Below are 13,571 nucleotides of genomic sequence, written 5' to 3' on the forward strand. Positions count from 1 at the left end.
TGCCTCAGTTTCCTCATCTGTAAAATGAGCTGGAGAAAGAAATAGTAAAGCACTCAAAACCACCCCACCTCCCCCCCCAAAAAATAATCCCTAACTTCAAAGAGTTTGTATCCACTATGGGGAAACATACACAATAAGTATCAAGTATACACACACACACACACACACACACACAGAAAATAAAGTCATTTAGGGGATGATAAAGGGAGAACACAAAGGGGAATGGAAAGGGAATCATAAAAGTTCTTGTGAGGACAGTGGTATATGAACTAGATTTTTGAAGGAAGCTTGGGTTTCTAAGAGGAAGGAAAGAATTCTAAGAAGGGGGATAATCTCTGCAAATGAATGATAGTACAATATTGTACATTAGGAATCATAAGCAGGCCAAGGTGGTCAAAACTCAGAGTATCCAAAGGCAGACTAAGGTATATCAGGAAAGATAGCCTAAAATCAGATTATGAAGAGTTTTAATGTTAAAGACTGGAGTTTATATTCGCCCTAGAAGCAATAGGAAGCCACTTAAAACTTCTTGAGCAAAGGAGTAGACATGGTCAAACATATGGTAGGGATGTCTAATGACTTAAGTTATTGCAGTAGTAGTTCATAAGAAAGGTGATAATTAAACAAGAAAGAGATGGACATCAAAGAGCTTATAGAGAAAGAATTGTCAACACTTGGCAATTGATATTAGTGGTAAGGGTATGATTGAGAATGGACAGTCCAGAATGATATTGAAGTAGTAAACCTGGATTACTGAAACAATGTTAGTAAAGAAACAAAGAAATCAGGAAAAGGGCTGGTTGTCAGTTGGGATGAGGAATAAGGAGTTCCATTTTGGGAGTTTTTAGGTAAAAAAGTTCAACAGGTAGCTGTTGATGTAGGACTAGAGTCTTACAAAGATGAGGACAAATCAGTTGAGTTGGGGATAACAGCACACTGTGTTTGACAACTCTTTGGAATAATGGATGCTTATAGATTATAGATTGGATGCTTATAGATTATATTATTGTGGCTAATCATGACAGTTTCCTTGAATTTCTTTTCTTTTATCTCCTTTTCTTGCTTCAGGCTGGAAGAGCAAGGATTATAATCCAATTTCACTACGGATTTGTACCAGAACTCAAACTTGTTCTATTTCTGACCTGGGCCATTTTACCCCTCCTTAGGCAATTTGATCTCCTACACTCACTATATTGATGCCAAACATAGTGACAACACCTAATAGGCTTAGCCTATTGCAACTCAGAACTCACACTCAAGAGATCCACCAATTTTAGTTTCCCCCAAACCTGGGATTATGGGTATATAACAGCATGATTGGTTTTCCCTTGAATTTCTTTAAAACACCTTAAATCATGTGGTACCAAACAAAGGCTAACTCAATGTTGGGCATATGAAAATATATAGAACTGAACTCACACATGCTAGTTGGACATAATAAAGAACTGGGGCTCTTCTTTATTATTATACACTTCAAGAAAAAAAGTCAGTTTACATCCCTGGAGCTTAGTTGCTTACCTGAAAAATGAGGGAATTGGCCCAGATAATCTCTGAATTCCAATGATCTTCTAGCTTTATCATGTGAAACTGGGGTTCTATAATATTTGCTAACATTTTAAGAAACTGAAACACTTCTTGTTTGGAGGATATCTCAGAAGACAATACTTCTAAAGCTATTAAATCATCATTTTTCATAGAATTTTAACAATGGAAAGACACATGAGAGACTACCTGATCTAGGTCCCTGCTTTCAGGCTCAAAAAGCTTATTGTATGATATAGTATGCTGAAAATGGAATTTTGCTGTCTTAGTTTCTAAATTGTAGACACAAAATATCAACAGGTTTTAGAGATCAATTAGCAGCTTAAAACCACTTTCACAGTGAGAAATATGGTTTGCAAACTGGAAGTTCTCCTGGGCAGGAAAGTTAGAGATCACATATACAAATTATAAATGGGAAGGGAGAGGGAAGGTGGATCACAATACAATCACTTTCAGGGCTGAAGAGGTTTCCCATAATAAACCCCTAGATGCAGAACAAGGTGGGTGTTTTCCAGTCCTGTGAGAACGGTTCTTAAAATGAGTGTTTCAAATCAAGGATCAATACTGGATGGGGAACAGGACCAGAGTTCTGTGACAGGAACAGGTTCTGCAATCTTTGATTCATTTCACTTAACATTCTCAAGAATTGATCAATCACTTCAAATTGCATTGTAAAACTCTTGACTCCCAAGCCAGCAGAGGCAACTCTGTGAAATCTGAATTATTAGCATACTTATTACACATATCCTGATAATTATGAAAATCAATTAATTTTTCCGCCACACAAATTAATCAAAGAATTGTTTACAATAGTCTTGAGTTGTAGAAATAAAAACATCGACATTAAAGGTATTCCATTCCCAATCCCTATATTTATGCCCACCTGCATTTTTGATTTCCTTCACAAGCTAATTGTACAATATTTCAGAGTCTGATTTTTTTTGTACAGCAAAATAACGGTTTGGTCATGTATACTTATTGTGTATCTAATTTATATTTTAATGTATTTAACATCTACTGGTCATCCTGCCATCTGGGGGAGGGGTGGGGGCTAAGAGGTGAAAAATTGGAACAAGAGGTTTGGCAATTATTTTATTTTATTTTTTTTTATTTAATAGCCTTTTATTTACAGGTTATGTGCATGGGTAACTTTACAGCATTGCTGTAAAGTTACCCATGCACATAACCTGTAAATAAAAGGCTATTAAATTTAAATAAATAAATAAATAAAGATAAATTAAACACCTGCATCTGTGGAAAAAAGTTTACATATTAGGATATCTCCATACCAATAAAATCATAATACATTACTTCTTCTCTACTAAAATAAAAAAATAAAGTTATAAATATTTATTGTGAAAAAAAAAGTATTCCAAAAATCTCAGTATAACTGTAAGCTGGTGTGGCTGTTAACAAGATATTTCAGCTGTGTGCTACAATGACTTTGGGGACACCCTATATATTTTGTGACATCATTGGTGTAAGGAACTCCTGGTATGGTAACTCCTTCTTCCAATGCAGTAAACAATAAGAACAATAATTTAATGAATGGACATTCTGCATATCGAGCCTTAACTTACGGCATTTTCACATATGTAATCTCACCCTTACAACAACATTCTCCAAGCTATTATTTAACAGAAAAGAAAACTAGGCATTGAGAGATCAAGCGTGCGCAGGCAGCAGCTGAGTCGGCTGCCCTTGGACCACTAACTAGCTGCGGGAGCAATAAAAAAAAAGAATGGCAGTGACTTGGACCCAGCTCTACAGAATTTTAGTTGCAAATCGAGGCTACCATCTGAGGTCTGACGGTGTAAAACTAGCAACGATTAACCAATTATTGTCCGAGTCTACCGTTGGGGAGAAGAAGTGGAAGGAAGTTCGTGAAGTAACAGAATTATGCCCCCTTTCCGGCTTACTTCAACTCACTACTACGCGGGTTACCAAGCCGACCGTTGCCATGGTAACCAGACGCCAACCGCCTTCCCAAGCAGTTCACTCTTCTTTTATATATATTTGGCTTGCTCTTTCCTCACATCTTTCCATCCTTTTTTTTTTTTTTTTTTTTTTAACATGTTCTCCTCAAAGCATACGACACCTTTACCTGTAGGTGAAACTGGGATCCCCTTAATTTACCTCGAGTTTCTTTTATTCCAATCTCTTACTGTGGTCCGGTTAGGAGAATATAGCACAGACCATTATCCGAATAGAAACACATCATTAAAGTCGAGTCCCTTCCCTCTGAGTCGAGGGTGCACAACGAATATCTTTTGCTTCTGACAATAACTTTTGTTTTCCTTCCGTTAGCGTCTTTTCCCTCTCCTTTATTCCATTCCCCTTCCGAGACAGCGAAGATCCCGCCCACTCTCCAAACACAATTGGTCCACTTGTTTCTCGCCTAGTAGGCGGGGCTTACACGTCATCACTATTTATTGGTTGACGAACTTGTCAAAGACCGAGATAGGCATGGATCCTTTTGGACAAGTCCGAGACCTGAGATTTCAGTCTCAAGGATCAGAGGAGGAGTAAGGGGAAACTAAGAGTCCCAGCGTCCCTTGCGTCCCTCTACTCACTTCCGGTGTGGGACTCTGGGTGTGGCTTCCGGACGTTGCGGCCGCTTGCTGTCCGCTGCGCTCTTTTCGAGGCGTGGAGCTGGGCACTTGTCCCTCTTCCTTAGGTCCCGGCGGAGCCACGGTCGCCTAAGACAAGGCTAAGGGCCGGCCCTTGGATGTGCCCGGTTGAGAAGGGAGCGTCGGGGCACGTAGGCGTTGAGTGACCGGCGGGCCGATTTCCTCTTCGTTTCCTGACTCCACAGCGTGGGCCTTTTCGTCACGGGCTGCAGGAGCTGAGGAGGGACCGTTGTCGTTGGACGTAGCCCCGGCCCGACGGAGGCCTCCAGGCTCATGAGTCCCCTGCGCAGGTACCAGCCGGGGGCGGGAACACCTGCGTGCTGTTACAGATCGGCCCCAGGGGCCTGGATGCGGCAGAAGGCGGGAATGACGTGGAGCTGTCTTCTGCGCTCAGTGCTGGAAGGGACCTCAGGGATCAGTGGAGGCGGTCTGGCGGAGTGGACAGCGCTGGACTCTGACCTGAGCTCAAACCCCGCCTCTTACCTCTCATAGCTGCGTGACCCTGAGCAAGCCCCTTGATCTCGCTCAGCCTGTTTCCTCATCTGTAGAACGAGGTTAAAAAGTCTAGCGTTAAGGTTTCCAAAGCGCTTTAGGCAAGTTATGTCATTTTATTCCCAAAAGAACCCTGGGATGTAAAACTGTCAGTATCCATATCTAGCAAGTGAGAAAACTGGCTGCAGCGGAAGTTGAGTGACTTGCCCAGGAGCACACAGCTAATGTGGATTGGCACTCAGGTCTTCCCGATTTCAAGTCCAGCGCCCTAATCTCTTCTTAGCCGATAATAGCTGTTGTTATGAAGATATAATGAAATAGTATATGCAAAGTGTTTTATTGCAAAGTGTCTGCCTCAATTTCCTCATCTGTAAAATGGATGTATTTGTGTATGTCATATTTCTACATTTCTGGAAGGTTTTCTGAATTTGAATTTTGAAATCCTACCTCAAGTTTTGCATGATTCTGTCCCTTGCCCAGGTAAAAGTAGAGTTGAAAAGGACCTTAAGAGGTCTTCTAGGTTGAACTTTAAATTTTAAAGGAGAAAACAGGCCTATGTAAGTCAAGTGACTTGCCTCAAAGTCACACAGTAAATTGTCATAATTGGGATTTGAACTCAGGTTCCGTGTCTTCCAGCACTTTTTCATTGTATCAAGTAACCTCAAGTGATTTCTTCCCTCTCCACATTTTCTGTAGCACTTTTTTATACCTATTCTTTGGTCTTATCACATTAAATAAAATTAGCATAGTTTAGATCATAAGACCTGTGAGGGTAGGAATTATCCCTTTTCATTTTTGTATCTAACAGTAGTTTTTGTATTTAGGGGATTTTTATTAAATGTTTATTGAATTGAATGTCCAACTGAATAGCCAATATCTGCTATGCTAGCTGAGTTTCCTCTTTGTCATTTGGAATGTGGATAATCTTGGCAAATCACTTCATTTCTGTGGATCTCAATGTTCCCCTTTGTGAAGTGAATAGGTTGAACTATATCATCTTTACCCTCTTGTGCTTCTACAATTCAGACAATGAAGTAAAATGTGCTTTGTAGCCTATTTGAAGGAGCTATTTACAGGTTTGTATTTATCCTAGGGATAGTCAAATTCAGTGATCCTGAAAATAGAAATTTTATCATAGAATCACAAGTTATTATTTAGTTACAGAAGTCTTGAAGTTAACAATATTTGGAGCACTCGCAAAGAGTTCATAAATCTCATTTAGGTCCTTTTGAAAATGTTAGTCTTGGATAATTAGCCATCTTTGGAGATGTATTTTGGAGAGCAGTTGACCAAGTACAAAATTAACCACATCTTGCAATTCTTGTCAGAAGGCTTTTTTTAATCAAAGCTGGCCTGTTTTTAAAAAAATAATTCTGCCATATAAATTCCCAGAGAGTGACTGATAATTTGCAAGGCTGTGTTATTTGATAATTTAATAATTTTCTATTTCCTAATGTATTTGGATATAAATACAGAACTGAATGATATAATTCATTTGCTTCAAACATTAAATAAATTCATTTGGGGATATATTTTCGTTCATGAATCAGTGATTGTGAGAAGAAGCATTCAATGATGTGGTTCAAATCTTATGAATACCTTGTGAAACATGGGGAGATGATCTTTCTCTGACTTTTGGAACAGATTTTCTATAAAGATATCACATAAATATCATCTTTTAGTGATTTAATTTAATTTGTATTTTTTGAAATTGAGGAAACAAGGACAGATATAGCACATACTTAGCTAAAAGAATTGTAGTTATGATAGTTTGAAGTATCTGTCTTTTCAATATTGTAGAATCCAAATTTCCTCCATCGTAGAGATGGGATACCCAGTGGGATAATAAAATTATCTAAGACTGATGGGTTGAGAATCCTTTCAAATAGATTATACTTCCTATGCTGACTAAACATTGTCTTCCTAGTTGGTGAGTATTTAAAATGAGAATTGGAAAGAAAATGAAATTCTGTTTTTGGAAATTTTTTTTTTTTTTATACACCTAACTTTCTTGAGTATATTGGCTCACCACACTGATGTGATAGCCATGTAAAAGAAGGTGGATGAAGGAGAAAATCAAATCACAGGATAATATATTAAATACAGTATATACATATAAAATACTTATTATTCTGTGATTTTATATATATATATATATATATATATATATATATATATATCCTGATCATGTATATGTGAATATATGTGTACATATATGTATACATACATACTCATACACATAAATAAAATCAGAACAGTGAATTTAAACTGTTTTCAGAATTAGCATTTGGATATTAAAATGCACCCAGAATGGGGAAAAAAGGCGAACTTTATATGTTCTCTTTCACTGTAGAGATGTCTGAGCTTAGTGATGAAGCCAGTGAATCTGAGCTGCTCAACCGTAGTTTATCCATATGGCATGGACCAGGTCATCTAGTTTGTCGAGAAGAGTTGGATGTTCCCCTGGATATTCATACAGCTTCTTCAATTGGGCAATATGAAGTGGTGAAGGAATGTATTCAGCGGTAAGAGGTCTCATTGGGAAATGTCAATTCTCTTAAGATTTTCTCTTACCATTATTTTGCAAATTGGAGTTGTGCAGTAATCATGTTGGGTAAATGAATGCTCACTTGTCTATGGACAGTAAATCATTTGTGCTGTTGTAAGAAATAAGGTGGGTTTTATTCCTAGTGATAAGAGGGTAAAACCAATGAAAAAGATATTTAAATTGATAAATGTTTGTATTTTATTTTCAAGATTGGGTAATTCTATAATTTCTACTTAAGACTTGCAAAAATTTTTAAGCATCTCCCTTTCCACAAAAGTCTAAGGTAGAAATTAATCATATTGTTAAGAAACCCTATAAATAGAAATTGTATGAGAAAATGTCAATGTCAGTAATTTGTTCCTCTCTGAAATATTAAATATGAAATTTTGTATGTATTAAAACATCCTATGTTTCATGAGATTTAGAGCCTTGTAGACTAGCCTAGTCTAATCCTTTTATCTAACAGATCATAAAACTGAAGCCTGACAAGTGAAATGATTTGTCCATGATGAACAGAAGAGCTAGACTTCAAATCACAGTTCTCTGATTCCAAATCCAGGGCTCTTTCAACAACAAAACTCTGCCTCTCAACTTATGTGAAGTTATTTCATATGATATATTTAATTTCTTCTGTTTTTGCTCCAAAATGCTAGCCATAATTACCTAGATGAGTCTTCTGGCTTCTGAGGAATGGAAGCAAAATCTTAAAAGAAGCAGCAAAATGCTCCTTGAAAAACAACATTTAAAAAAATTATTAACTATTCAAGTAAATGTGTAATTTTTCAAAAGAAAATGAATTGGAGCCTTCTAAAGTTTTTTAAAGAGCTATTCCTCCTTTACAAGGTCTCACCTTATGTGTATCTGGTATGACTTGGATTTGAATTTATTAGCTTTGTGACTTGGGCATGTCACACCCTCTTTCTGAGCCTTAAGTTTCTTGGCTATAAAATAGTGCTAATAATATTTATTTGTATATATTTATATATTTGTACCAATCTGAAGATGTATAGTACACATCATTTTATATGGGGAATGTAAATGTTTGCAATGTCGCTACTTTGGGCATTCTAACAGGAATTCTGTATATTGAGAGTTGAAGTGACTTTGAAAAATACAAGATAACTACAATTATTTTAATAGCTTTAGTATTTGACTTAACATTTGACACTAGCAAATTCATGACTTAACTAATACTTATTCAAAATACTATTGATGGAAATCATTTAATTACATGTACCTCATAATTTTTCATGATTTAAGAAGAATAAAATAAAAAATAAAATACAAGGGGTAGTTAGGTGGTACAGTGAATGGAATACTGGGTTTGGAATCAGGAAGACTCGTCTTCCCAAGTTCAGATCTAATTGCAGAAACCTATTAGCTGTATGACTCTGGGCAAGTCACTTAATCTTGTTTTCTTCAGTTTTCTTATCTATAAAATAAGCTGGAGAAGGAAATGGCAAACTACTCCAGTATCTTTGCCAAGAAAACCTCAAATGAGGTTACAAAGAATTGGATATGACTGAAAAAAATGACTAAACAACGACATATAAATACGCACGGGAAGATTAATACAGATTAATACTTAGGTCTGTTCTGAGTGTTACAATTTCCAATAGACATTTATTATATGCTAGGCACTGTACTAAGTGCTGAAAATATAATTAATAAAAAAGAAATACAATCCTTATCCTCAAGGAGTTTATATAAACCAAAGGGGAGATAACCACACAAAAGGAGAAAGGGGAAAGGGGAGGGAGGAACACCAGAGGGTTCCCATGGTCTTATTCCATGGAGTTGAAATTAGGCAAAGTTAAGAGACCCGAGAGTCCACATTCTGCCTTCTATAAAAGAAGACTCCACCCTTCAGCCCTCCAGTCAAAGGAGAGAAAAGGCTGAAGGAGGTAGAGTCCATCAAGGCTTGAGTTAGCAGCATGGTACTGAATTAAGAAGTTCACCTAGTTCGAAGCAGGTGGAGCAACAGATGTAAAGTGAGGGAGCTAAGAGTGAAGACTGCCACAATGGACAAGAGGATAGTTTCCTAAAGGGGAAGCATAGAAGAAATTAGGGCTGAAAAATTGAGAACACAGCAAAAAAAGACAGACTTCATGTGCTTCCCAATTTTGCCTAGCCCTTCAAACTGTTGCTTGTATTTGAAATTCTTTTCTTTCTTTTTTTTTTTTATTTTCTTTTTTTTATTTAATAGCCTTTTATTTACAGGATATATACATGGGTAACTTTACAGCATTAACAATTGCCAAACCTCTTGTTCCAATTTTGTATTTGAAATTCTTTTCAAGAAAACATCTTTTTCTTTTTTTAACATTCATTTTTTTTTTATTTTGACTTCCTAATTTTCACCCTTTGGCTCCCCACCCATTGAAAAGGTAAGCAATACGCTACCCATTTTATGTGTGAAGTCATGCAAAACACATTTAAATATTGACAATATTGCCCCTCTCTCCTCCAAAAAAGGTAACCAAAAAAAAAGTGAAAAAATACATACTTTATTCTGTAGCGAGAATTCATCAGGTGGATAGCATTTTTTATCATGAGTCTTCTACAATTGAAGTGGATCCTTGTTTTAATCAAAATAGCTAAGCCTTTCACAGTTCTTTATTACAATATTACTATTGTAGTATATAATGTTCATAAGTTTTCCTTGGCTTTTCTGAAACCATCCTCCATGTCATTTATAGCACAATAGTATTTCATCACAAGCATGTACCACCACTTGTTCAACCATTCCCCAACTGATGGGTGTGGCCTCAATTTCAATTCTTTGCCACCACCAAAAGAGCTGCAATAAATATTTTTGTACATATAATTCTTTACTCTTTTTCAAGAAAGCATCTTAATTCAAATTCTCCTGAAGGCATAACCAACCTAAAAGTTCCACAGATAAGTAGGGACCTCTTTGAAAATTACATGTTGAATTTATTATATACTTAAAAAGAATAGTTGTACATAATAGAGATTTTCAATTTTATGTAAAGTACTCTTTTTCTCTGTTGCTGTCCACATGTTAATGCTCATTTTATCTGATGTCAAGTCAATAGCCATTTAATAGGTGCTTTTTATGTGTTAGGCACTAACACTGGGGATACAAACAAAGACAAAAAAACAGCCCCTGCTGTCAAGGAGATCAAAGTCTAATGGGAGAGAAAACATGCAAACTATTTACAAACAAGATGTATAAGGATAAACTGGAGATAATCAACAAAGGGAAGTCATTCACATTAAGGAGGGGTCAGGAGAGTTTGAGACTTGAAGAAAATCAGGAGGCAGAAATTAGAAGAATTCCAAGCATAGGTAGGCATTAAAAATGTAGAGAGTTGGGAAATGAACTGTCTTGTGTGAAGAGGCCTAAGGAGCCCAGTGTTACTGGATTGTGAAGTATGTGGAGGCAAGTAATGTTAAGATTGGTAAGTTTGGAGGAGCCATGTTATGAAGGATTTTGAAAACCAAACAGGATTTTGTATTTGATCCTAGAAATAATAGGAAGCCACTGTAATTTATTTGCTAGAAGGATGACATGGTCAGACTTGCATTTTAGGAAGATTAATATGACAGCGAGTTGAAGGATAGAGTGAACCAGGGAGAAACTTGGGGCCAGAAGACCAACCAACAGGTTGTTGCAATAGTCCATGCATGTGATGATGAGGGCCTAGATCAGGGTGACTGCCATGTCAGAGAAGAAAATGGGCATGGCATGTAGGAGAGATATTATGAAGATAATATTGATAAGACTTGGCAACAGATTGGCTGTGGGGGAAGAGAGGGAGGGAAGGGTTGAGAATGATATCTAGGATGTGAGTGTGGGTGATTGAATAAATGGTGATACTTTGAATAGTTATTATGAAAGTTCTCAAGGAGTGAGGATTTTAAGGAGAAAGATGAGTTCGGTTTTGAATATATTGAGTTTAAGATGTTTGTGAGGCATTAGGTGTGAAATGCCTAGTAGATAGTTGGAGATGCAAACCTGGAAGTTAGGAGAGAGAGATTAAGGCTGAACAAGAAAATCAGAGTACTGTCAGCAGAGCCATATCTATTAAATTCAGTATAAAAAAAATTTTTTTTCTAAATACACAGAAGAGAGTTGAAGGACTTTCAGAAGGGGACACAGATAAGCAGGAAAATATTGTTATTATCACTTTAAATTTGTATATTTATTTATTTATTTTTAAATTTTAATAGCCTTTTATTTACAGGTTATATGTATGGGTAACTTTACAGCATTGACAATTGCCAAACCTCTTGTTCCAATTTTTCCCCATCCCCTCCCCCAGATGGCAGGATGAACAGTAGATATTAAATATATTAAAATATAAATTAGATACACAATAAGTATACATGACCAAACCATTATTTTGCTATGCAAAAAGAATCAGACTCTGAAATATTGTACAATTAGCCTGTGAAGGAAATCAAAAATGCAGGTGGGCAAAAATATAGGGATTGGGAATTCAATGTAATGATTCTTAGTCATGTCCCAGAGTTCTTTCGCTGCGTGTAGCTGGTTCAGTTCATTACTGCTCCATTGGAACTGATTTGGTTCATCTCGTTGCTGAAGATGGCCAGGTCCATCAGAATTGATCATCATATAGTATTGTTGTTAAAGTATATAATGATGATCTGGTGGCCATAATTTATAATCCTTTTAATGAGTTGTTTTAGCCTCTTGGCTACTACTTAACTTGTTATTTTCTAATGATAAATCATTATTTGTCTGTAGTTTTCTTTTTCAACTCCCTAAAAGACAACTCATCAGATTTCCTCTTCTACCCTAAAGTACAGAACAGTTTTTTCAGCCTCAACTTCTTGGCCAAAAAATAATTTTTCTGGTTGGATCTTGCTTTCCCAAACCCCATACTTGTTGTCACAAAGGGCTGAGAATAAAATTTAAAGACTGGTACTCAGAGACACTTTGTTTAAAATTTAAAATTTAACGTTTTCCTTTTGTTTGCTGTTATTGACCAGAGTATACAATGCCATATACTTTGGACTGAATTACAGAAAACAAAATGGTGAGAGGGCTCAGAGGAGGAAACGTATCCTTTTGATCTTTTAGTGGATTGGCTGAAGCTAGCAGGACTTCAAGGATAGGAATGTTTTGTTTTGGGGGAGCAGGTAGGAGCAATCAGAAAAAGGAGGAAAGCATGGAAAAATGTAAATGTGAAATCATAATTAGATTTGTGAACTAGATGCTGAGGGATGTGGGAACCTCTATTTTGGTTATAAAACAAGTTTGAAACATTTCCTTGGCTGCCAATTCAAGGAAATAACTAATGATAGTAAAAAAAAAAAAAAAAAAAACAATTAATTTTTTAAAATTATAGTCATTTTCCATATCACAGTTCTCTCCTTGTCTTTTCTTTCCTGGCTTTTCTTATTGTTTTGTTTTTTTAGTAAGTGGTTAAGAGACCATTTTTACTGGAACTACTTAGTGTTACTTTTGTTTGCTTAGGAGAGAGTTGGATTTAAATAAGAAGAACTGTGGTGGCTGGACCCCTCTTATGTATGCTTCCTATATTGGCCATGACACCATTGTGCACCTGCTGCTGGAAGCAGGAGTCAAGGTCAACATTCCGACCCCTGAAGGCCAAACACCCTTGATGCTAGCGTCTAGTTGTGGAAATGAGAGCATTGCCTACTTTCTTCTCCAGGTGAGTCAAGATTTGCATTCAGAACTCTTAATGGGGTCTAGTGGGACTCCAGCACAGAATTTAACTATGCAGTGGTTTGTTAGATATAGTTCATTTCTAAATTATCTCATTATGAAATACCATTAATCAATATCTTTTGCAATTAATGATTATTATTCATTTTTTTTCAAAGCAAGGTGCAGAGTTAGAAATGAAAGACATTCATGGCTGGACTGCTCTTTTCCATTGTACCAGTGCTGGGCACCAGCAGATGGTCAAGTTTCTTTTGGACAGTGGAGCTAATGCCAACTTAAGGTAAAATAAGATCAACAGAAAGTTCTTTATTTTTCTTTCAAAGTGTCAGATGACCATAAAAATTTCTTCTGTCTCTTCCACTCATAAGGAAAACCAACCTTTTTTGGAAATTCTATCATATGCCAATAAGAGTTAAAATATTTCATAAAGAATAACTTTTGGTTATAGGTATTTATTGAACACCTTGAAAAGGATTTAAAAAGAAACATACAAAATAGTTTTTGCCTTTAATTAGCTTACCATCATTTTTGGTTGACAAAACAAATTGAATGTAATCAAATGCTATTATTGTGGATGGTCAAGAATGGGCAAGAGAACTTATCAGGGAAGGCTTCATGGAAAGTATAGGACTAGAGATAATAGAAGTTTAAGGATGGGTAGAATTGATATTGAAAGAAA

At 36.4% G+C, this 13,571-nt stretch overlaps 2 protein-coding genes across 10 annotated transcripts in view; one reads left to right on the forward strand and one right to left on the reverse strand.

The window, feature by feature from the left end:
* The window catches only part of C1H16orf71 (chromosome 1 C16orf71 homolog), a 40,564-nt gene extending 36,609 nt beyond the window's left edge, over nt 1-3,955 (reverse strand). For all 8 annotated transcript variants that reach the window (XM_031945190.1, XM_031945188.1, XM_023497606.2 and 5 more), the window contains exon 1: nt 3,679-3,955. The gene's annotated coding sequence lies outside the window, so the exon portion shown is untranslated. The remainder of the gene's footprint in view (nt 1-3,678) is intronic.
* A 177-nt stretch (nt 3,956-4,132) lies between these two features.
* Nucleotides 4,133-13,571, forward strand: part of ANKS3 (ankyrin repeat and sterile alpha motif domain containing 3) — a 38,158-nt gene continuing 28,719 nt past the window's right edge. Inside the window, exons 1-4 of one of the 2 annotated variants that reach the window (XM_003761738.4) lie at nt 4,133-4,462; nt 7,018-7,189; nt 12,680-12,878; nt 13,051-13,172. In XM_003761738.4, coding sequence (XP_003761786.1) covers nt 7,020-7,189; nt 12,680-12,878; nt 13,051-13,172 — 491 coding nt within the window. In that variant the 5' untranslated portion in view covers nt 4,133-4,462; nt 7,018-7,019. Of the gene's footprint in view, nt 4,463-7,017; nt 7,190-12,679; nt 12,879-13,050; nt 13,173-13,571 lie in introns of those variants that run through there. The other variant, XM_023497605.2, reaches the window with a different exon arrangement.

Source organism: Sarcophilus harrisii, chromosome 1 (assembly GCF_902635505.1).
Source record: "Sarcophilus harrisii chromosome 1, mSarHar1.11, whole genome shotgun sequence".
Lineage (NCBI taxonomy): Eukaryota > Metazoa > Chordata > Mammalia > Dasyuromorphia > Dasyuridae > Sarcophilus > Sarcophilus harrisii.